Raw genomic sequence first — 25,006 nt, 5'->3', positions numbered from 1 at the left:
GTTTGATCAATAAATGTTATATTTTATTAGAATAACTTTATAATAGTTTATTTTTGATAATATTGTATAAAGAATTAAGATAGTTTTAATAGTTATATAGCTTATGAGATTTTATGTTTATGAGAAAACATATAACATAAAATATATAAATTTCATATCTAAATAAAACTTTAACTCATCTCACAATTTTATATTACATTTTAATTCATAATTTCATATAATAACCAATCAAATCCTAAGTAACATTCTTATATTTGGATGTGGACCTTAGTCATTAATTCCTGCTTTAAAAAAAATAAAGTACACCAAAATTACACATGTTTTTGGAATGAGACACGTCTCCCTATCGTTTAGGGCGGTCAGTTCACTACGCCATCCACCACTTTTTAGTACTACACATATTATCATAAATAATATATATATACATATTTTTAGTTTATAATTACGTGATATAATTTATTTATTTTTTAAAAAAAAAAAATTTAAAAAATGAGACAAACAAATTATAAAGTAAATTTTTAGCCTCAACATACATCTCTAGTAAGGAGTGATGGATATAGAATGCCTTATATAAGTTATCTATATTTTTGTTTTACGTGTTCCTTGTTGAACCAAAAACTAGGTGATCTCTTACGCTTTTTCTCTTTTCGTTAGCTTCCAAGCTTCATTTGTCTTTTTTTCCACAAGTTGGAGACATGTTTACGTGCCCATTCGGCCACCATCTCTTTAATGGTTTTTGTATTAAAAAAAATACTTTAAATTTGTTATCTGTATTCAAGTAGTGGTTCTGTTTTCAAATTTATCTAACAATACAAAGATTTTGGTGTCTCTATCAAAGATCCTCCTTCGGTTTCTGAGGAATTAATCACACTAGAATGCTCATATTAATTAGGAATGGATTCGACATCTTAAGTAAGAAAGAAACAAACAAAGGTAATGACATAATTGAGAGGGCTTAAATATATACTACTAATTAAAAAAGAGTTAACAGTCAAAAACACATCTAAATTATCTTATTTTGAGTTTTATATCATACTTGAACTATCAAGTGTGTGAGTTACCAGCTACTTGAACTATCACCAACCTAAAGTCCTCAACGTATTAGTTTTCCCCTTTTTCTACTTGTAATACCACCCGAGATAAAAATAAATAAACAATTAATAGTTGAGGTGTATTTTGTAAGATGATTTGTGATTTTCTGATGAAAAACTCACAATGGTCACACATTTGAGATTTCAGATATGAAACTAAAAAAAATAAGATATGTTTAAGACCTTTCACTCATTTAAAATGTATAACTAGATTATAATCAAGTGCGACTCAACTTTGGTTGAAGGCACTTGTATGTTAACACTACTCTTGATGGAGCTAAAGTCGATAAAGGGTCTATAACTTAGAACTGAAAATATACTTCGTATTTAGGTTAAAATGTACTCCTTATTTTTTTAAATATATATTTGAAGAATTATTGACTTTACTAGTAACTTTGTTTTCATAATTCCTACATACAAATTGCATTCATATGAACATGTTTATTAAACTTGAATTAATGAGATGTTCTTGATTTCAGAAACTACTGGATAGCCCATATGACTTATGTGTTATGTCTAGCTCATGGGCCATTTGAAGCTATGGGCTGCAAAAGCAGAACGGCCCACGAGACCACTTACACTCCAATTCGAGAAGGGAAAACTAAGCAAATATTCATAAAAACAAAATAATTACAAATATATATCATTTATACTCATACCCTATTAAATAATTATCCTATGTATTCCCAACTAATTTTGCTTAACTGATACTATATCAGTATCACATACTACACTGGTATCATTAAGACTGGTAATTTCGCTTAATTGATACTAAGTCAATACATATATAATATATTGGTATCATTGAGATTTCTTGTTCAGAAATTACTCATACGTCAATAAAACTATATTTATAATCTTATAGTTTTATCGACTTATGAGTAATTTCTTAACAAGAAACCTTAATGATACCATAGAAATATATATATACTCTTATAGTCTCATTGACTAATGAATAATTTCTAAACAAGAAACTTTAATGATACCACAACTATATACATATACTCTTATAGTATCATTGACTAATGTGTAAGATCCCGTACTTTTTCTCTATTCTTGCATAATATATGTGGCGTAGTATGACATGGTTATATGAGGTGTATATGACTTTGTATCGTACATTGGAGATTAAGATTGCAAATAGGTGGCAATATCAAGGAACTATGTTTTAGGTCAAAGGGACCCCTCAAACAAAGTTCATGATTAAGAAATGGCTCGGGTAGAACTTCGCCCATTTGAAAGGTTTAAATTGTCCCATACCTTGTGGATAAGCCTATGAGTGTAAAACATGCTAAGAATAGTGTGTTATGAGGTAATATAATGGTACAAGGGTCATATGTTAAGTTTTGAAGTCAAGAAAATTAGCGAAACTAAGGTCGGCAAAAGTTATCGAAGTTTCTCTAATAATATTTTCTTTAACTTTGGGTCAAATGTCTTGGATGTTTTCTCCCAATATATAAGGAGTTAGAAGGCCTATCACCCATTAAATTGAAGGCCTACAAGTCTAGTTTGCAACGCACAGAACCCCTATCCAACTGACATCGGAGTAAAACGTTATGAGGGTTTTACTACGGACTGTCGGGGCAGAATCCGGATCAGGTAAAAAATGTGGTATGTCGGCTTACTCAACGTTTTAAGCCCTGAAAACATTTCTTTTCACTTCCAAACCAGAAAGAAAGCTTAAGAGAGGGTTCCTATGGAGTTCTTGCATGATGAAGGTAAGTTTTTGGCGATTTCTACCATTAAAAGCTACCCCCGTGCCTAAAAATGTGATCTCTACACGTGGCAATCGTTTTCCCCTTCTATTAGCTGCGTTTAGAGCTAGTTTTTGAAGATATAAATTTGTAGTTATTGGTGTTTCTTCAAGGTTTACACTTGGTTAACTAAGGTAATCATCTTGGGTCTCTTTTATGATTGTTTTATGAAGTTCTACAGACGTTTCGTCAAGTTGAGGCCATTTGGCAAATCTGTCGATTTAAGATCAATTATGAATTGTTTATAGGTGCATACTAGTTGTATATATAGTGTTTGCGAAGCTTAGGACGTAAGGAACAACTTTTGTGAAGAAGCTACGGTCATTCGAGCATTCATTGGAAAGGTATGTTAAGGCTAAGCTACGTCCCTCATTTTAGTACCACTCTTCGGAAATTCCTAAAACGCCGAATGTGATGTTTCGCTATTCTCTTGCTAAAAAGACCTTCAGTGAAAGGCAGTGGGATCTCAGCTGGATTATTTTCATGATTCTGTTATTTTGATATTCCATTTGTTCGTATAAATAGAGTATTCGACATCTACATGTCATTTTATCGGTTTTTTTATTATATGTCCGCATGTATGAATTCTTATTCTTTTTTGGGTAATGTGACTTAAAATATCACGGGAGACCCTTATCACTTGTAACCAGCCCTCTTTCCCCACTAAAGTTATTATGAAAAATCTTTAAAGTAACTCACGATCTTCAAAACTCTCTAATATAACTTAAATGTTTGAACTATTAACACACTTGGTTTTTGAATACTTCTTTTATAAATTATCTAGGAACCAAATTAGGAACTAAGTAAATCACCTTAAACTTGTTATGAATAGCTGCAAGGTTAGGTTATCTTTCTAAAATTCGAGTTAACTTTTCAAGCTTATTTGGAGAACATATGAGTTCCACGAGATTGTTATATAATATACGAAGGTTATTATAGGGTTATGAGAACAAGACTACAAACATGCCAAGATTGGCAGCATAACAACAGTAACATATAGGTATTATAAATCCATGACATGACATGCTATGCATTCTACTCCTGAGCTATAATCAGGATGTATGGGGCCAATTGCCTATATTTATACGTAGAGACACAGATGGCCACAAGTTGGCGAATATGATGCCGGTTCGCTACCGGAAGGCACCACCATTGCTAGCATTTGGTTGGGTATGTCATGCATTTGCATTAATATATATATATATGTATTCACGACATACGATTATACGAGCATACCATGCATATTTAAATAGTAGAGGGCCAAATGTGAGACATGGAGATTATTTGAGTTTGAGTTTTAGTTTCAGGTGGTATCTTTATTACCCTTTTACAATAAATATTTATGATTCTACTTTCCGCTTTACATACCAATACATTTTTATTCGTACTGACGTCCTTTTGCATGGGGACGCTGCTTTTTGTTTCGTGCGAGCAGGTACAGGCAAGGACTCTAATCGACCCACCCGCTAGGATTCATGTTCAACTGTGAGTTGGTAAGCTCCATCTTGTCCTGGGGCTGGATGTTTACTTTTGTTGTACAGTTTGGGTAGATTCAGGGTCTTGTCTCGACAATGCTTATGTCACTCATAGAGGCAATTGTGGACACAATATTCTGGGTTTTCTTTTTGTCTATTTCAACCTCCAGCCAATAGTCTTGGCATGTATATATATGTGTGTGTAAGTAGGTATGTCTTCGGTTGTGGCCTCGTTGGCTAGCTAGTACATCTTTATTTTTTTGGCTTGTCTACTAATGTTTGTATGGTTTATTCTCATTCAAGTCATGACCTTCAGGGTCCAAGCTTCACTTTTTAGAGGTTGTGCTGCCCAATCTTTTTGTCTCACAGTTTGGTTTAGCTAGTATGTTTTAGTGGGTAACTCGATCTTATAGGGTATCGAGTGCCAGTTACTCCCACTATTTCGGGGTGTGACATAATGAGTAAATTTTGAACAAGAAACATTAGTGATACAACAATAATATACATATATTCTTATACCATCACCGACTAATGAGTAATTCATGAATAAGAAACCTTAATGATACCAATATAGTATATATATATTAATTTAGTGTCAGTTAAACGAAAATTATTTATCTTAATCTTGAATTACTTTGATTTGAGGTATGAACAAGTATTTATTTTGAGTTTTATGACCCATTTATATAGTTTTTTCATTCGAGAACCCAAGGTGTTTGAGCAAATAAGTTACTCCCTGCATCCTATTATCCTATATTAGATGGACATTTTTTATTTTATACGATTATTAAGAAATCATTAATAAATTGATCAATTTTACTATTATGTCCTTTATTCATACTCCCTCCGTTTAAGACAAAAAAAAGACTTTTTAATCTTGTGGTTCTAAATTAAAGTTATGTCAAATGTACCAAAATGCCCTTTAATCTTATGACCTTAAATATGTCACGTGGAAAGTTGAAGTTAAAGTGTTGCCAAAAGAGGAAATGAGTAATTCTTTTTGAAACTGAATAAAAAGGAAACCAAACGTCTCTTTTTGAAACGGCGTATTCATTAGCCTCTTGAAAATGAAAATTTTGGACCTTTAAAATTTATTCAAACTTCCAAGGTCACGTTAATTGTAAGGGTAAAAATGAAAAATATAATTAATTCTATACTGATTTAATAAGTGATCAACTAATATGAGACAAATATTTTTAGTAAAATGCTTGTCTAATATTGAACGGAGATAACATTTAATTTCGTATTAAGTATTATTCTCGATTTTGATAACGGTTCATAAATGGTCTTTAGTAATTTTTATTTTTTTTAAAATCCAGATTATAGGTTGAAGGTGAGAAATCATAAAGCGACATGATTACTGTGACATCCATTACAAATCAGTAGGATTTCATACTATATTCATAATTAAACTTGCTTATTAAGTTTGATGATAACTTACAAACCGTTGGACCTATTCAAGTTTGATGATAGTAAAAAAAAATGTTATTAACCTTTATATGCTTAATTATTACTTTGATTTTTTTCTGTAAACATAACATTTAATTTTATTTTTATAAGTAAGTTCTTAAACTGGTACTTTTTAATATCATGATATATATGAATAAATAAATAAAATAAAGACAAAAGTTATATTTTAATACTCCTATAGAGGGCATAAAAGTTTTATTTATTGCCGAAAAATAAATGTTTTCAGTAGTAGAAGGAAGTATCAGGAGTAGGCGAAGAACATTCCAGATGTCTTAATTGGACTAAAAAGACCATTTTGCCCATACTATTTTTCACACACGAAAATCCGGTTCAGTCGTTACCATCGTAAAACTAGAAAACTCCAGAAGCAAGTATTGCATTCCTACTTCATCGCTAATAGAAGGACCTAGAATTCTCATGCATTCATATATAAGCCCACAGCTCCCGTGCTATAGCACATCAAAAATCGCAACTCACAAGTCTTCTTTCTGAATTTACGATCAACTTCTCATTCATTCTCACTCGATCGGCACTTTTTTTTTTTTGGTTTTGTTGAGCTTTGAGCATCAATGGCGGATATGCAGATGGCTGAGGCAGAGACATTTGCTTTTCAGGCTGAGATTAACCAGTTGTTGAGTTTGATCATCAATACATTCTACAGTAACAAGGAGATTTTCCTTCGTGAACTCATTAGCAATTCTTCTGATGCATTGGACAAGATCCGGTTCGAGAGCTTGACGGATAAGAGCAAGCTCGATGCTCAGCCTGAACTCTTCATTCGCCTTGTTCCTGACAAGGTGAATAAAACTCTCTCCATTATTGACAGTGGTATCGGCATGACTAAAGCAGGTAATGTCATTTGCTTCTCACAATTTTATACATCGGTTTACTATATTCCATTACAGAGGTTTATCTGCTTGATTTTCGCTGTTACTGCATTTTTCTATATGGAGCTTTACCTGAAAAATCTGTAATGCATGATACAGGAGCGGATATAGCATATATTAGGTACAGGTTCAATTGAATCCATAAATTTCGAGGTTAAGCATAAATATATGTTTAAAATTACAATAATAAATAGTAGACAGGGACTCATGACTCTAAATTACTTGTGTAGTTATCTTTGTTGGCGTTGGAGATTAATGTGTTTTCCTTCATTTGGATTTGAATTTATAAATATGACTGTAAATCTTATATTATCTGTGTGTTTGAGTAGTTCACTAAATTAGGATTAGGTTTGTCTCTGAAAGTCGAAGAATTCTTAGGCCCATGTAATTCATGTTGTGTATGAAGTGATTCTATGGTTGAATTTTGGTAGGGTGGTTGTGTTTATATGTTGTAGAGATCTTACAGATATAGGCGAGAATGGTACTGATACCTCTGTTTTCCCTGTGGTTACACAGATCTGGTTAACAATCTGGGTACAATTGCGAGGTCCGGCACAAAGGAGTTCATGGAAGCTCTACAGGCTGGGGCTGATGTGAGCATGATTGGACAATTTGGTGTGGGTTTCTACTCTGCGTATCTCGTAGCAGAGAAGGTTATTGTAACCACCAAGCACAACGATGATGAGCAGTATATCTGGGAATCACAAGCCGGTGGTTCATTCACTGTTACAAGGGATGTTGATGGGGAGCAATTGGGCAGAGGAACTAAAATCACTCTCTTCCTCAAGGAAGACCAGGTAATTTCAAGTTCTAATGTCTGTTTTATTTGTGCACAGAAGAAATAAATAATAACCTACTTTCGGTAGCCGTACCAAATTGACTAGTAACTTCCATTTGGACTTTAAATTAAGATGTGCTCTTGAAAACTGTTGTTTGTTCTAGTTAATGCTCTTTTGTAGTTAAATTAATTTGGTTTGGTGCATATACGTACAATTAAGTTTTCTTAGGCGTTAATCAGTTGTTTGATTTTCTTTGTAATTAACTTGCATTGATACTTGCAGTTGGAGTACTTGGAGGAAAGGAGAATCAAAGACCTTGTGAAGAAGCATTCTGAATTCATTAGCTACCCAATTTACCTCTGGACAGAGAAGACAACTGAGAAGGAAATCAGTGATGATGAAGATGATGAACCCAAGAAAGAACAAGAGGGTGATATTGAGGAAGTGGATGAGGATAAAGAGAAGGAGAAAGGTAAGAAGAAGAAAATCAAGGAGGTTTCTCATGAGTGGCAGCTCATTAACAAGCAGAAACCTATCTGGTTGCGCAAACCAGAAGAAATCACAAAGGAGGAATATGCCGCTTTCTACAAGAGCCTGACCAATGATGGAGGAGCACCTTGCAGTCAAGCACTTCTCTGTTGAGGGGCAACTTGAATTCAAGGCAATCCTCTTTGTACCTAAGAGGGCTCCATTTGATCTATTTGACACCCGCAAGAAGATGAACAACATCAAACTTTATGTCAGGAGGGTGTTCACCATGGACAACTGTGAGGAACTTATCCCGGAGTACCTTGGATTCGTGAAGGGTGTTGTTGACTCTGATGATTTGCCCCTCAATATCTCCCGTGAGATGCTGCAGCAAAACAAGATTCTCAAGGTCATTAGGAAGAACCTCGTGAAGAAATGCATTGAGATGTTCAATGAGATTGCAGAGAACAAGGACGACTACAACAAATTCTACGAGGCTTTCTCAAAGAACTTGAAGTTGGGCATTCATGAAGATAGCCAGAACAGAGCTAAGTTGGCTGACCTTCTTCGATACCAGTCAACCAAGAGTGGTGATGAGCTGACAAGTTTGAAAGATTATGTAACCAGGATGAAGGAGGGTCAGAAAGACATCTACTACATCACTGGAGAGAGCAAAAAGGCAGTTGAAAACTCACCATTCTTGGAACGCCTAAAGAAGAAAGGATATGAAGTACTCTTCATGGTTGATGCCATTGATGAATATGCAATTGGGCAACTGAAGGAATATGATGGTAAGAAACTGGTTTCTGTTACAAAGGAGGGCCTGAAGCTTGATGATGAGAGTGAAGAAGAAAAGAAGAAAAAGGAAGAGAAAAAGCAGTCTTTTGAGAGCCTTTGCAAGGTCATCAAGGACATCCTTGGAGACAGAGTTGAGAAGGTTGTAGTCTCTGATAGAATTGTTGATTCTCCATGTTGCTTAGTGACAGGTGAGTATGGTTGGACAGCAAACATGGAGAGGATCATGAAAGCTCAAGCTTTGAAGGACAACAGTATGAGCTCTTACATGTCTAGCAAGAAGACAATGGAAATCAACCCTGATAATGGCATTATGGAGGAGTTGAGGAAGAGAGCTGAAGTTGACAAGAATGACAAGTCAGTGAAAGATCTTGTGTTGCTGCTGTTTGAGACAGCTCTGCTGACATCTGGTTTTAGTCTTGATGACCCAAATACTTTTGCTTCAAGAATTCACAGAATGCTGAAGTTGGGTTTGAGCATTGACGAAGAAGAGGAAGCTGGTGAGGATGTTGATGATATGCCTCCTCTAGAGGAAATGGGTGAGGAAAGCAAGATGGAGGAAGTGGACTAAGCACTTGGTGTCATCTCAATGCCGTTCATATCGAGATTCTAGATACCCTAAATAGTTGTTTTTTCTTTTTCTTTCTGTTGAATACTGTGTTTTGTCGAGTTAGTAGTGTCATGTGGTGTAAGCAAACCCATATAATAGTATCATTTTAGGATCGTACAAATTAAGGAGTGTCAATCTGTTTTGTGATATGCTAATCCCTTCGTTGGATAATTGTTTAATCCTCCACCTTAACATTCTCTTTCTCTTATGGTGTTATCCTGTCGTTCTAGCACTGTAAAGTGTCTTCATTGGTTAAACAACATTTACCTTTTTACAGAAACCTACTCGTCTGATCCTAGCTCTGCGCTTGTGGAGGGAGGGAGGGAGAACTATAAGATTATCATAAAACTGCAATGAAAGCAAAGCGCCTATTCACACATGTAATCACTTACTTGTCTTATTCTTTGTTACGATCAAGATCTACAATCAAATAGGCGCAGGAATCAGGTGAACGATGCTTAAGAGAGCAAATGAGACCTCCCTCACTGAATTTTGTTGATCTCTCGCTGGACTCTGATTCAGAAAATGTGAAGAGTGCAAATTTGCTAACCAATTTGCTGAAACTGTAGCTGTGGGATTTCAAAATACATCAGCAGGGGTATTTGAATTCTTTGTCCACTCTTTTCGGAATAGCGAATATATATATATATTAAAGAAAGATCTAATTGCTATTTGATACAGTGAATTAAGTGGAAGCATGCGATTTGAAACCTCCATAAATAAAAGCCTACATAGATTTCCAATGCACAGAAACAATGGATTGATAAAACAAGTACTTCGCTAGTAGTGGAAGATACATGTTGTTGCTGCTGTAGCGGTAGATACATTATTCGCATACGTGGAAGCGGCAACAGAAGCAAACACAAGTGTGAAAATCCACCAGTTTAGCAGTCCAAACACCAGTGAAAATCAAGGATCGTCATTTGTTTTACATTTGCCATGAAGAATTTGTATTGCAGAGGCTGGAGTCTCTGTCAAAACTTGAATTTAGATAAACCCAGCTTTATATATTTAAGTTCCTGCATCACAACTATTATCTCTGTTTATATCTTACAGTATGTACACAAATATGAACTCCACAAGCAAAAGAACTCTGAATCTGACATAGCAGCTGCTATCAAACAAACCACAGGCTTTTGGTATTATTACATGTGCGTCCTTCAATCGCCGTTTGTTCCCGACCAGTTCCGATATGGCTTTCATCGGGACAATAATACTCTCGAGCAAAGAATAATGGGAACGGTATGCAAAAACCATTGTATGCAGTACCCGAACTGAACATCACTTTGAAGTTGGTTGTCATTGATTTTATTTTCACTGCTTCTCCATTTCTATATCATACGATGAAAGCAGCTGCCTCTGCATCAATAATCAACTATCAATTTGAGATGAAGACTACCTGTTCCTCTCAAAGATAAGAGAAGAGGGGGGAAATGCGCAAGACAAGTAACAATACACATGTAGGGGGGATGACCTTTATATGCAAAATACTTTTCCCATATGAAACTGATGCATCTAATACAGCATCCTAGCACTTCCCTGAACCCAAACACAAATTTCTTATAAATCAAGCAAATATTTTTTTTTTAAAAAGCCACTCTGGGCTGGAACGATACCAGAAAAGCTTATACAGTGGTAATTGGAATATTGACAGAAAAGTCACCAGGAGGTTCATGCTTCTGGAACAAGTCATCATAAGGAAGTGCAAGTCCCAAGACAAGTGTGAGTATGTTGTATATGAAGAAATAGGCATAACATGATGAAATGAGTATGAGGGGCAAGTTAGTCAATACCAATAATAGATATTTGTTAGGCAAGTTTGTTAGTACAGTTAGTAGAAGTTAGTTACAGTTTGTTAGATGATGCTGTATATATACAGAATAATGTACCAATACAATGTATCAGTTTTCACTCATTTTCTTTGAATAAAAGTTCTCTCTCTTTTCTTCTTAGCAGAGCTTTCTCTAATGGCTATCAATGGAAGTCTAGTGAATTGAGTGTTAACTGTTCATAGAATTTATCATGGTATCAGAGCGTATGACCACTATTGTGAGTTCGAATCGATTGTTTTAGATAGAGGAGCATTGTAATTGGAAGATAAGTGAGATTGATGAAGCAGAATAGTAATGGCAGCCACGAAGATCGACCATACACATGCACTCTTCATTCATCCTTCAGATACAACTGGAGGTCCAATTGTTCCTATCCAATTAACAGGATCTGAAAATTACTCGATCTGGAGCAGGTCAATGCGAATCCAATTGCTTGGAAAGAACAAGCTGGGGATTGTGGATGGAACCTAGAAGAAAGAGGATTTTTCTTCAGATTTAGCTCACCAATGGGATAGATGTGATGCCGTTGTGATTGGATGGATACTGGGATCAGTGACAAAGGAACTACATGCAGGGATTGTCTATGCAGAAAATGCGAAGATGATTTGGGAAGATCTTTAGGAGATGTTTGATAAAGTGAACACTTCGCGAGTCTACCAACTGCATAAAGATATGGTAACTTTGATTCAAGGAACTGATAATGTGTCAACTTATTTCTCAAAACTGAGACATTTCTGGGCAGAATTTGATAGCATGACACCACCTCCTTGTGATTGTGCTAAATCCAAGGATTTTATGCTGCATATACAGAGATTAAAGGTGATGCAATTCCTTATGGGACTGAATGAGAACTATGAACAAGCTAGGAGCCAAATACTGATGACTAGTCCAACTCCTAATATCAATAAGGCCTACTCCATGCTGATCGAAAGAGAGAGTCAAAGGTCGATTGTCAATTCAGGAGACAGAGTTGAATTAGGAGCCATGATGGCAGGGAGAGGAAACTCTTATCACAGACCGCCAAAGAATTGGAATCTTCAATGTGATCACTGTAAGCTTAAAGGTCACACAAAGGATGTATGCTACAGATTGGTTGGATACCCACCAGGATATAAAGGAAAGAAGAAGGAAGAGTTCTCTAATGCAAACAATGTTCGAAATGAAGACACTGGTGCACATAGGTATCAAGGAGAAGCTATTGCCTATAATGCTCAAACTGAAAATATACATCCAAATGTGTGTGCAGGGTACAAGACTGAATGTTCAACTGGAAAAGGAGATCTTCAAAGAGCACCATACATGACTGAGAACCAACAAGACAAGATCAAAATGATGCTTGACAATGATAAGCAACCAGATTACATGGCTCATATGGCAGGTATTGACTTCAAACCTTTATCCACAGTAAAGCAGATAAAGTGGATAATAGACACAGGAGCTACAAATCATATGACTGCTAGTTTAGATACAATGACTGGCATAGAACATGTAAGAACACATCATAAAAGGAAGGTCCATTTGCCTAATGGTGAAGTGACAATGGTGTCTCACACAGGAAAGTGCAGTTTGGGAGATATAGGAGTACTTGAAAATGTTCTGTACATACCTGATTTTAAGTATAATCTTTTATCAGTATCAAAGATAACTAAGGAGCTCAATTGTTTTGTCTCTTTTTATCCTGGTTTCTGCTTGTTCCAGGACCTTACCAGTGGGATCTTGAAGGGGATTGGTAAGGAGAGTGCTGGTTTATACATAATGTTCTCACCACAACATGACACACATTTCAGTGCTGATTCGAATGCAGAGGTTCACAGAGCTCATGTTGCAAAGAAGAAACATGAAGATATACTGTTGTGGCATAGAAGGCTTGCCCATCCTTCTAGTGTTTCCATGAAGCATTTGCTTGGTTATAAACTAGATGAGTGTAAATCAATTGTAGCTGATTGTGAAGTGTGTCCTCTAGCTAAGCACACTAGACTTTCATTTCCTCATTCTTTCATTTCCTCATTCTACTAGTACTTCTGTTAAAGTGTTTGAACTGTTGCACCTAGATGTTTGGGGAACATATCATGCTGAAACTTTTGATGGGAATAAACATTTTCTGACTATAGTTGATGACTTCTCTCATGTTACCTGGATTTTTCTGTTAAAGTTTAAAAGTGATGTTATATTAATTTCTCAAACTGATACACACTCAATTCCAGGCTACTGTTCAAATGATTAGAACAGATAATGGTGGTGAATTTGTGAATTCTGAGATGCAACAATTCCTTCAAGAACTTGGTATTATCCATCAGACCACTTGTGTCTATACCCCTCAGCAGAATGGTGTAGGTGAGAGGAAGCATAGACATTTACTCGAAGTAGCTAGAGCCCTTAGATTTCAAGGACATGTTCCTATCAGATTCTGGGGTCATTGCATTCTAACTGCAGCTTATGTTATTAATAGATTACCATCAACCGTCCTTGGTGGTAAATCCCCTTATGAATTGTTTTTTGGAAAGCCACCTTCAGGTACTCATCTAAGAACTTTTGGATGTCTGTGCTATGCTAGTGCTTTGCCTAGAAAGGATAAATTTGCTTCTAGAGCAGTGCCTTCTGTGTTCATGGGCTACTCTACTACTACCAAAGGATATATTTTATTTGATGTTGCACAGAAAAGATTTTTTGTCAATAAGGATGTCACTTTCAGGGAACATGTCTTTCCTTTTCAGTCATCTCCTGAGCCTGTCCCCCAGGTTGATCAGTTTCTTTGGTCTTCTGAATCATTCCCTCCTAGTGACATTTCCTCTATTGATGACCCTCTTCACACTGTCACTGTTAATGATCCTGCAAGTCCACTGCCTACACAGTCTTCTAGTTCACCACATCCTTCTCCATCTCCTGTTGTTTCCACTGCATCTCCAGATACAACCTTGCCTGTCTCCATTCCTTCTCCACCCAGGAGGTCACAAAGAGTATCTAAGGCACCCCTTTGGCTTGTTGATTATGTCACCAAAAAGGCTGCTCATGTTACTTATCCACTCAGTGCCCATCTCTCCTATGCAACTCTTTCACCAGCTTATCAGGTGTTTCTCAGTTCTCTATCTCATATACAGGAGCCTAGGTCCTATCATGAGGCTATTAAGGATAACAGGTGGGTTGATGCCATGAATTCTGAGTTGGAGGCTCTTCAGCTCAACCATACTTGGGATTTGGTCCCCTTACCTCCAGGCAAAATGGCTATTGGTTGTCGATGGGTGTATAAGGTTAAGTTGCAGGCTTCTGGTGAGGTGGAGAGATTCAAAGCCAGGCTGGTGGCTAAGGGGTATAATCAGCAGGAAGGTCTAGACTACCATGAAACATTTTCTCCAGTGGTCAAGATTGCCACTGTGAGAATTGTTCTGTCACTGGCTGCTCAACATAACTGGCATATTCATCAGCTGGATGTTTATAATGCTTTCCTTCAAGGTGATTTAGATGATGAGGTGTACATGCAGCTTCCTCAGGGATTACCAAGTCAGGGGGAGTCTAGTGGCACTGTTTGTAGACTTGTTAAATCCCTGTATGGGTTAAAACAGGCCAGCAGACAGTGGAACTTGAAATTATCTGATGCATTGGTCCATTCAGGTTTTGTTCAAAGTTGTATGGATTACTCATTGTTCATAAGGAAGAAAGGGAATGATATTGTCATTGTTTTGGTCTATGTGGATGATATGTTGGTAACAGGTAGCAGCAGTATCTCTGCTATTGAGGAAACCAAAGCATCCTTACATGAACCCTTCAAGATCAAAGACTTAGGAACACTAAAGTTCTTTCTTGGAATGGAGTTTCACAGATCTTCTAAAGGTATTCTGATAAACCAGAGGAAGTATGTTCAAGAAATCATTTCAGAACTGGGGATAGGATCTGTCAAACCAGCATGGACTCCACTAGAGGTTAATGCAAAGCTAACAACACCAGAACTTGATGAGTTGACACAAAAAACAGATGATGACATGTTAGAAGACAAGACAAAGTATCAAAGGTTAATTGGGAAGATGTTATATTTGACACTTACAAGACCTGACATAAGCTATGCAGTACAAACACTTAGTCAATTTTTACAACAACCTAAACAATCTCACTGGGATGCAGCAGTTAGGGTCATGAAGTATATCAAAAGAGAGCCAGCTCTAGGTATATTGTTGAGTAGCAAGGCCTCCAATTCACTGACAGTCTTCTGTGATTCAGACTGGGCTTCTTGCCCAAACACAAGAAGGTCAGTCTCAGGTTTTGTGATCAAACATGGGAGCTCACTGATTTCTTGGAAATCAAAGAAACAAAGTGTGGTGTCCAGGAGTTCAGCAGAAGCTGAATACAGGAGCATGGCAAATGCTGTTTCTGAAGTAGTGTGGCTGACTGCTTTGTTGAAAGAATTGGATGGCGAGATAATAACTCCTGTAATTGTGCACAGTGATAGCAAAGCTGCATTGCAAATTGCAGCAAATCCTGTTTTTCACGAACGTACTAAACATATTGAGATAGATTGCCATTTCATCAGGCAAAAAATTCAAGAGGGGCTGATCAAGACAGTGCATGTAGGTTCCAAAGATCAATTGGCAGATGTGTTGACTAAAGGTTTGCCACGACCACAACATGAATTCCTAGTAGGCAAGCTAGGCATGTTGAATATCTTCATACCAGCCAGCTTGAGGGGGAGTGAAGAAATAGGCATAACATGATGAAATGAGTATGAGGGGCAAGTTAGTCAATACCAATAATAGATATTTGTTAGGCAAGTTTGTTAGTACAGTTAGTAGAAGTTAGTTACAGTTTGTTAGATGATGCTGTATATATACAGAATGATGTACCAATACAATGTATCAGTTTTCACTCATTTTCTTTGAATAAAAGTTCTCTCTCTCTTTTCTTCTTAGCAGAGCTTTCTCTAATGGCTATCAATGGAAGTCTAGTGAATTGAGTGTTAACTGTTCATAGAATTTATCAGTATAGTAACGAGACGCAGTGCTGTAGGTACGAGAAAATGACCAAAATGGTCCTTAATGTATGGAAGTTGAATAGATATTTGTGTGACTATAAATCATTAAATTACTGGTAAAATGGGAAGTTTAAAGTTAAACTGTTACTAAATATAAAAAAAAAGGTGTCGTTCTTTTTTGGACTAGCTAAAAAGGAAGAGTAGTGCATAAATTGGGACAGAGGACGTACCACTTAACGTATGCAAAAACTGAAAACCTCTATTCTAAATCATAAAACTGCCGACTCCTTTACAAAATTCGGTTGAACTTAACTGTGAAAATCACGCTTCACAATGACCAGAAAAGGCTGAAACAGTTAAATCTAAAGAGGGCGCATTAACATAAGAAATTATTGAGCAGTCATCAGAGGTGTGGTGCTGTCAAAACAATCACCAGAAAAAAGCTGAAACAGAAAATCAAATCTACTGGAACAGGGAAAGAATGAAAGTTTTTGACCGAGTGGGTTACATATACAGCATAAAGCAGCTTGTCAGTAAACGGAAATGACGCAAATCCATAGAGGTCTTCTACCAGTGAGAAGGAAGAGAATCCGAGAATGTGAGACCAGTATCTTTACGCCTAGAAATTCTTAAAGATGATTTATGCAATACATGTATACTTCACTTTGACATGGAACAATATAGCTATCCTAAGATTCTAATATTCCAACATTCTACCAATTCCCTCTCCCCAATCTCAAAAACCAACCTCCGCTCTCCAGCCTCCCCAACTATCTAACCTCCACATTCGTGCTCTTTGCCCTCCTGGGTCAGCACCAAGAGGTAAAAGAAGAACTGCAGTCCTCTGCCTTAACACTCGGCCATGTCGTCAAAATGCTACAAATACAAAATACATGAAAACAATAGCTGCAGATTTCACTAATTTCAGACCAACCACGCCAAATGGCAAAAGAACCAGCAGAAGCTATATCCAACCAAAAGCTTAGGTAAACATTCAAAAGCCATCAGAAATCAGAATGCGAAAAACATATTGTACTTACATGATGCTCAAAATCAGGGCTCGTAAGGTTGATAGAGAGGTTTCTCATCAGCAATAACACCTGCACAAGAATAGAGCAGAAAATTTATCTAAATCTCGAATTAAATGCTTGAGGCACCAACTCCAATGAGGAGCATACGACTAATCTCTTTTAGATGGTAAACATGATTTAAGATAACTGAAAACATATACCTACATGTGTATGGTGAATTTAAGGGCAAAGACCTGGGTGGGGTATGGGAAGGGATCAGCGTATTGTGGAATTAGTTATCGGATGCATTCTATAGTTGAAGACATCCTTTATTGCCATATGCAATGGTGCAAATTCTAATTACCAGATTCAAGTGTTGCTAAATTTCTATTCTTCCTTCAAAGTGTAGCATCCAGATTGAATGCCCACAGGTCACATACATGTTAACAACACACTATAGCAAGTATTCACTAAGCAAATGAAAATTGAACATTATATTTTAGGGAGAAGGGACGGATTTACCCCCGAACTTTAATAAATGGTACGTCTATGCCCTCCGTTATACTTTCCGTCCACATAAGCCCCTGCCGTCCAATTATAGGTACACATATACCCCTCTCACTAATGGACCCATAATTTCTTACACGTGTCTTAATCCTATTGAACTACCCGTTTGACCCTTTTTTTAACCCATAACCCAACTATCCGCCCCATAACCCAATACCCACCCAATTTCCTCTAAAAGGAATCCTAATTAAAAGACCCAGAATATGATGTTGAAATTGTTGGTGGTGGTGCTGATGATGCCGGTGTTTCAACAAACACCTCATACTCCTCCTTCAGCGACTCACACCTATACCCATAATCATACCCATATTCCTCAGCGGCTTGTAGCTCAACCCTGGCTGCCTCCTCTGAAGCCAAAACCAACAACCTCTTGATCTCATCCCTCCTCGCCACCGAACGCCTCCATTTCCGTCTAACCATAAAACCTGACACTGGTCCAAAAACCGCCATGAACGCTGCCACCACCAAGCTCGAGAGAAACCCTAGATCCCCTCCCACGAGCATTTACACAAACCCACAAACAACAACAGATCACATCCAAACCCTAATCCTTCCAAATTCATAGAGCTCTATACCACCCCTCCACCAATCACGATGTTGAAAATACTCCACCACACAAAGATCAAAACTTTGCATGCACACAGAATTCAATCAACCAAAATTGTGGAGAAATCGAGAGAGGAAAGTGCAATAAAGTCACTGGAAGAGAGAAGATTCAGACCCAAAGAGAATTTTTTTTCTCCTAGAACGAGAATTTAGGGGATTTTTTAAAGTTTGAAGTTTAGGGGAAAATTGAAAAAGGAAACTAAATAATAAGATATATCTTAGAGGAAATTGGGTGGGTATTGGGTTTATGGGGCGGGTAGTTGGTTTATGGGTTAAAAAGAAAGGTCAAACGGGTAGTTGATTAGATTTAAAACACGTGTAAAAAATGAGGGGGCCGTTAGTGAGAGGGGTATGGGTGTACCTATAATTGGACGGCAGGGGCTTATGTGGACGGAAAGTATAACGGAGGGCATAGACGTACCATTTATTAAAGTTCGGGGGTAAATCCGTCCCTTCTCCTATATTTTATGACAATCATAAATTCACTACTCCTACCTTTTGCAGGGATACAAAGGAGTAAAGTCAGCCCCTATATCCTTCCCCCCGTTATCTATCTTAAGAGAGGAATTACTCATAGCAATTTGAAGAAATTTCCAACCCATCCCTTCCCTTCCTAAGTCAATGCCAGGAAGAAGACATTAAAATTTGATGAGAAAGGCGTTTGTTGACTAGAGGATGAGAACAATCCTCCGTGTATGCAGTGGCATAGAAATAGGAAGCATTAGTCCTTAAGAAAATACAATAATTGAAGATCAGGAGACACCTTCTTTACAGAAGCTTTATCTTTGAAAGTACTCCTGAAGACAAAGTTCAAGTTGTATAGGCAAACAAGACCAGAAAGAGGATTAAGCGACAGGATAATGAAACAGCACAGAATAGAGTGTATACCGTCTCGACATCAATCCGGTCCATTTTTTTCAATTTCTGCAAGTGTCCAGTTACAGCAGGGTCAAATACACTGCCGATGAAATTGTATACTTGAGCAAAGTCTGGCAAAACTGCAGATACAAAAAGAATTTACAGCAGCATTAGCGTAGTAAATATCAAACTAAAGCACCAGCTCTATTTAAAATAACATCTAAATTAGAAGAAAATTTTGATTCTATATTACGGAAAAAAAAAACTTTAATTCTGCAGAATGACGCCAATACTATCAGTGAATAGAGCGAAGGATAACATGGCATAGAGTAAACCAGATCTAGATCTAGCTAGCATCAAATCAGGCTATGCCACGAAGTCATCAAATGCAGCAAGGACCATAGCTGCAGATAAAATGTTTTTTTTTTAAAAAAAAATGCAAAGAAAAAGAACCGACTGGAAATCATATTTGGCCATCCAAAGATAAATCACCAACATTGGAGAAAATTCTGGACAAAAACTGCAAACTATAGTTCAAGAAAAACTATACGTTTCACCAACAATAATTAATTATCACATGATTTTCTGGATCACAACTGACAAGAAGCACAGAGCCACAGATTCATCGAACATAATCAGAAACACACGTAAGGACGAATAAAAAGCAGCATGTCATCTTGCTCATTCAGAAGTCAGAATAATAATGAGGACTTTGCAACTGCAGATTTTTATCAATTAACAAAGAGATATTAAGGCCTGTGATTTTCACAAACAAAATGGAGGGACAGGTTACAGGCTGGAACAAAACGAAGCAGTCCACTGGATAAAAGAGAAGGCACTCTTCAATGGGCCAAGGAAAAGAGGATAGGATGGTGATAACTTATGTAAACTATATACAGAGAATATAGCTTAGTTGATTTGACAGTGCAAGCATAATAACACTGATTGAAGCTGAGAACTTGAAGAAGAGCTTTATAAGAAGGGAGATGAAGATATTCTGTATCTCGACTACAATTGGAATCATGATTAACTGCAATTCGGCAAGGTGACTAGTTTTAAGATCTACTATACAGCTTTATCACCCTTCGCAGGAAATAGTGGTTGGTGAACAAAACAAGACTTGTCCAATCGCATATTGATTCCTTAATCCTTACCAAGAGTTTCAGCAATTAGATCTTGATTTTTAAGAGAAGTGAACTCTTTTGACCCGACAGGATTGAGATTTCAAAGCTCGAAAAAAGATTGCAAATCATTTGACAAGAATAAAGGAAAAACGCAAGGCGAATCCAACTTCTGGGATGATCTTATCATATGGAAAGATGCTGCTTAACGTCATTCTCTTCCAAGTGTGTCTGTACTTGTCTTGTCACATATATTAAGGTCAATCTACCTTTAGGACTTTATCCCATCTCTTTTACTTTCCAATTTGCAATATTTTGGCCAAGTTAAGAACTTAGTGCTACAAGTAGGAGTCTTGTGAAACAAGCTTGGATAGAAATTGATGAGAGAAACATTGTCAAAGCTCTGTGTACAGCTTGTCGTCTAAGCTCCACCTGGTCACTAAGTAACTCTCCTATAAAAGCCATACGTATCAAAATGTTTTTATTAACCTTGACCCTTTTCAGTAAAAAGAAATTGAATGTGTGTTGTGAAGGTCTCAAAGCAAATCCGCCTTTCTTCTTCCTTTGTGCATTGGAACAATGGAATTGACCATCATAAACATAGTTCACATGCTTTATTACTTTTATGTTTGGTGTAAATTAGTATTTAGTTCAAATCTGTGATGTGCACCTAATTCACATATCATGCGCCTGTTCTTACCAATTACCACCAGACCAAAGCCTGGGTGGTGCAGAACCATAATGGAATGTTATTGTAGGATAATAGTTTCACAGCCCAAATTGTTGTCTAATTTCAAGTCTAAAAAGTCAAAATGATAGGCATCTCCAGAATATCGACTTACCTCTCATTGAGGGTACTTGGGTCCGCTCCATCACCCTAACTGTTGATTTTGATCTTGGAGTGCTTTCATTACTACTGCAGCAACGGTTATTGGTGACTGGCTGACCTGTTTCTCTCACGTTATCTGTCAGAAGAACAGTCAATTACTTCAGTTCAAAGCCCAAGATGCCATAGAAGTGAGATTACAGTATCTAACCAAAAGAGAACCCGTAATAACTAAACCTTTCTTCATTTGCGACGAACTAACTGGTGGCACAGAGTTGTCAGTCCATGACGGCACAGACATAACAGTAGCTGGATTGCAAGGCAACAAAGAAGAATCAGGCCTTTTTACAATTCCAGGTTCCGGTAACGGAAGGGAAGCTTGAAAAGATGTAGGCACCGGTGAGACAGCTGGAGCTGCCGAGATTTCAGAAAGCAAATACAATTATTTCCATGTATAGCTGATGTTAATAAAATTAAAGCACAAAAAATAATTCCTACCACTTTTTGTGGCTTTCTGTGGATAGGGATGCGCAGCTTTTCTTTTTGGCCGAGGAGGAGGAAGATGTTCAGTCGTTCCACTTTTCTGGACTTTCAGAAAATATTTCTGAGCATGGCTACGTATCTGCATAAGTGATCAAACTTTTTAAGACACCTCTGGGCACATCTCCAAAGATTGATGTATAACCAAATAAAAGCAATCCATTTGGTTCAGTTCTGCTCAATTTGTTTTAGGTTTATGATGTGCATAGCACACACCACCGGATTCAGTTGTGTGATTCATTTTTTTCAGTTTGGGCCGTGAATCGAGCTTTTGTTAGGACCTCGTATTTTGGTTATTGAGACTCTAATTAATTAATAAACAATATGCTCAATTTAAGTTTGAAAGGCTATTGGGTAACAGTGCAACATATAGTTGGCTTCCTTGACGAGTCAAAGGTGCAACCTGTGTTTCTGCAAAAATATAAAAGTTTCATCTGAATACCCTGCTTCTCAAAAAATAACAAATTGAAGGAAAGCTATGCCCAACTTCATAGCTTCTCCAACAGATCAAAGTCAAAATATTGATACAGACATGACAGAAAAACTTATGGAAATAGAAGGGAGGGCAAAAGAAATATGTGACTGAGTGAAAGAGAGATAAAAATCAATTGGATCTTGTCCCAGCCTAGGGAAGAAAAATAAATAAATAAACGGAGGAAAAAATGCAAGAAGATACATACTAAAACTTCATCTACCGGCCTTTTACTTGTGCCATTTGGACACGACAGAAAATCAATTTACATAGACAGGTGAACAGTAAATATCATCAGATATAAAAGCAGATGAATAGCTGGGAGGTTCTGAGATACCAGGCCTTTGTTGGTGGCAATTTGGAGAGCTAAAGAAGTGAGAAATCTGCTCCTTGTGATATATCTGATCTGCTCATTCCAACAATAAATCTAGCCTCTTTTGGACGATATGAACAAATTGAAGCAAAAGGGAGAAACTGGAAGAAAAAACAAAGGGATGGAAAAGAAAGGCTCACCGAGATAGGAGAGTAAGTAGAAGTGAACCCTAACTCTCCGTACACCCATAACTTTTGCTTTTCGGTTTGAAAATTGAATTACAAAACGAACCAAATAAACCAAAAATTTTGGTGTAGTCAGTTCCCCGACTTAAACCAAATAAAGCACATTTCAGAAACTTATATTAGAAAAAGTTACTTTAGTACTTTGAGTTTTTCAAGTAAACAAACATAGTCAAAGGCCACAAAGACTTTAGCAAGTGTTTTTTACTAGAGCTAACAATGACTTTTACTTTCTCAAAAGAAAGTCCTCGTTACTAGACCAGTAGAGGAAGCCAAAAATTTCCAATGTGGATTGAAAAGGAAGTTGGGGATGGACATAGATCCTTCTGCCTATAGGAGTGTTGTAAATATTGCAATGTTTTTTTGTACTTATTTCCCGGTCATTATATAATCCTGATGACAAGTGACTCCACCCGCAGAATAGAAAAGCAAAACCAATTCTAACTCCAAAACAAAAACTCTTGCCACAAGTATAAAGATAAGCACGGAGATCCTAATCCTAAGCAGTTACAAGTACTCGAAACAACAAAAATGTTTAGTCACTTTGCTATCCATTTTACCCACGAAAACTAGCAAATTCAGGGATGATAGTTGATCATGTGTGCCATCAACTCCCTATTACTCATACATGTAGTAACATTCCCACATGCTTATCTTTGTGACACGAACCCCCATCTTGTGATTGGGATTTTACCACTAGGTTATTCCTCAGTTGTCAACTATATGCCATGTTATATTCGCAAAATTAACAATTAGACAAGAAATAGTTAACTTGGTGGTAGTTGCTTGTTAGTCGGTTGTCATATAATAGAGAGAGAGAGAAACCTAAATTTGCAAAATAAAATGATGGTTCAGAGAAAAGAATAGGTACTTAATAAGATGTGCACATTTTAGGCTAACCTTAATATTACCTGAATAACAGTTTTTGATCCGACAAATGCTTCAATCTTTTTCCAGTCACGGTCAAAGCTGTATGTTAACAAAATGAGCAATCAGTAACAAGAAAAATCTTAACTCAAAGGAGACATCTTAATGTTCTTTTATCCTAGAACTGAACACAGTGACAATAAACAAAGTAATCAAGTTCGGTAAAATGAAGCTATTTCTTCAGCAGAATGAGATCAACAACTTCCAAAACAATGTTGAGATATAAAATAAAAAAAAGGAAAAAAAGGTAACTATAGAACTCCCTTAAACCATTTGCTGTTCTTCAAAAGATAATAATATAGTGGAAAATTGGCCGACCCCACTAAATTTGGGATTTATGGGTAGTTGATATATGTGAATTAACACAAGATGCAGAAGAAACAATATGTTGAAGTACACATTTCTTGAACTCGTAAAGAAACAAACTTGTATAACAGCGAATCCCAGAACTCCTTAATTTCATTCGCGAGCAATCTAGTTAACCTAGAAGTAGACGAGCAACGACAATGATTCGAAATTCACAAAAACAATCTTCCCGTCTTACAACTCAAATTAAATCATTAGCCCTAAATCACAATGAATTAGCAGTAGAAATTGTTCCAAAATTCAGAACTCACAGCTGAAGAGCTTCGAGGAACTTATCATGCTCGGGTTCGGTCCAGCTTTCTCGCGACTTGGTAATAGTGTAGGGTTTTCGAATTTTCTTTGACAGGTCATCGGAAGGAGACAACGGGTTGGATGTGGACGGCGTTGCGGCGGCAGAAGCGGTGGCTGTTGGGTTGGAGAAGGAGCCGAGATTAGGAAGGGCCATGACCATCCGATTCAAGTAGAAAAAAATGTGGGTGGGTTTGGGTTTGGGTTCATGTGATGTTTTAGTGTCTGCCAAACATAAAATGTTGATTTCTTTCAATTTCCCTTTTTTTTTCTTTATCCTCTTTTTTATATATATTTTTCTTTTTGTCTTTGGCAAACAAAAACAAATGCGTGAAACCAAATTGGATTATTTTTAGCTAATAAAAAATAACTAGTAAGTGTTGAAAGATATTGTCAAAAGTGTTGAAATAGATTTTAAAAGTAGGAGTATATATTAGGAGGAAATGTTGAAATGGATAATAATTTGTCATGTACTTGATAAATAAAATGTTAGATAAGATTTTTTTTCTCTGAAAATAATTTAAAATATAGAATATAAATATTTTTAAAAATCTAAATGTGCTATGAAATAATTAGCTTGTCGATATTTATTACTTTAGACGTAAACCTTTCACTACTTTTTAGTTATGATGATGTTAACTCCCACACTTTCATAACTTTCTTCTATGAATTTTTCACACAATCATCATAATTAATGTCATGTTTATGACAATCTTTTGTATGTCTATGTAATATTACAAAAAAATAGC

At 36.7% G+C, this 25,006-nt stretch overlaps 1 protein-coding gene and 1 pseudogene across 2 annotated transcripts; one reads left to right on the top strand and one right to left on the bottom strand.

Annotated features, from left to right (window-relative positions):
- Positions 1 to 6,134: 6,134 nt before the first annotated feature.
- LOC102581810 (heat shock protein 83-like) lies at positions 6,135 to 9,532 on the top strand (annotated as a pseudogene). The gene is made up of 3 exons (XR_368325.2): positions 6,135 to 6,639; positions 7,194 to 7,474; positions 7,739 to 9,532. The product of XR_368325.2 is annotated as a heat shock protein 83-like (transcript).
- A 513-nt stretch (positions 9,533 to 10,045) lies between these two features.
- LOC102586661 (protein REVEILLE 6) lies at positions 10,046 to 24,492 on the bottom strand. Its single transcript, XM_015314727.1, has 8 exons — positions 24,221 to 24,492; positions 23,588 to 23,645; positions 21,608 to 21,731; positions 21,347 to 21,523; positions 21,126 to 21,248; positions 19,193 to 19,302; positions 17,162 to 17,221; positions 10,046 to 10,688 (listed from the first exon to the last, which is right to left on the bottom strand). Exons 1-8 carry the CDS (start codon positions 24,418 to 24,420, stop codon positions 10,644 to 10,646), a joined length of 897 nt encoding a protein of 298 aa, XP_015170213.1. The 5' UTR covers positions 24,421 to 24,492; the 3' UTR covers positions 10,046 to 10,643.
- Positions 24,493 to 25,006: the final 514 nt, after the last annotated feature.

Source organism: Solanum tuberosum, unplaced genomic scaffold (genome assembly GCF_000226075.1).
Source record: "Solanum tuberosum cultivar DM 1-3 516 R44 unplaced genomic scaffold, SolTub_3.0 scf00315, whole genome shotgun sequence".
NCBI classification, from domain to species: domain Eukaryota; kingdom Viridiplantae; phylum Streptophyta; class Magnoliopsida; order Solanales; family Solanaceae; genus Solanum; species Solanum tuberosum.
This window is presented reverse-complemented; position numbering and strand designations above follow the sequence as displayed.

Excerpts from the sequence above, each read along its gene's own strand:
- LOC102586661 (XM_015314727.1), bottom strand. The coding sequence starts at position 24,420 with ATGGTCATGGCCCTTCCTAATCTCGGCTCCTTCTCCAACCCAACAGCC. Across the intron at positions 21,249-21,346 it reads TTCGTCGCAAATGAAGAAAG|ATAACGTGAGAGAAACAGGT; the intron begins GTTTAGTTATTA and ends TTCTTCTGACAG. Across the intron at positions 10,689-17,161 it reads GCCCTGATTTTGAGCATCAT|AGGCAGCTGCTTTCATCGTA; the intron begins GTAAGTACAATA and ends TTATTGATGCAG.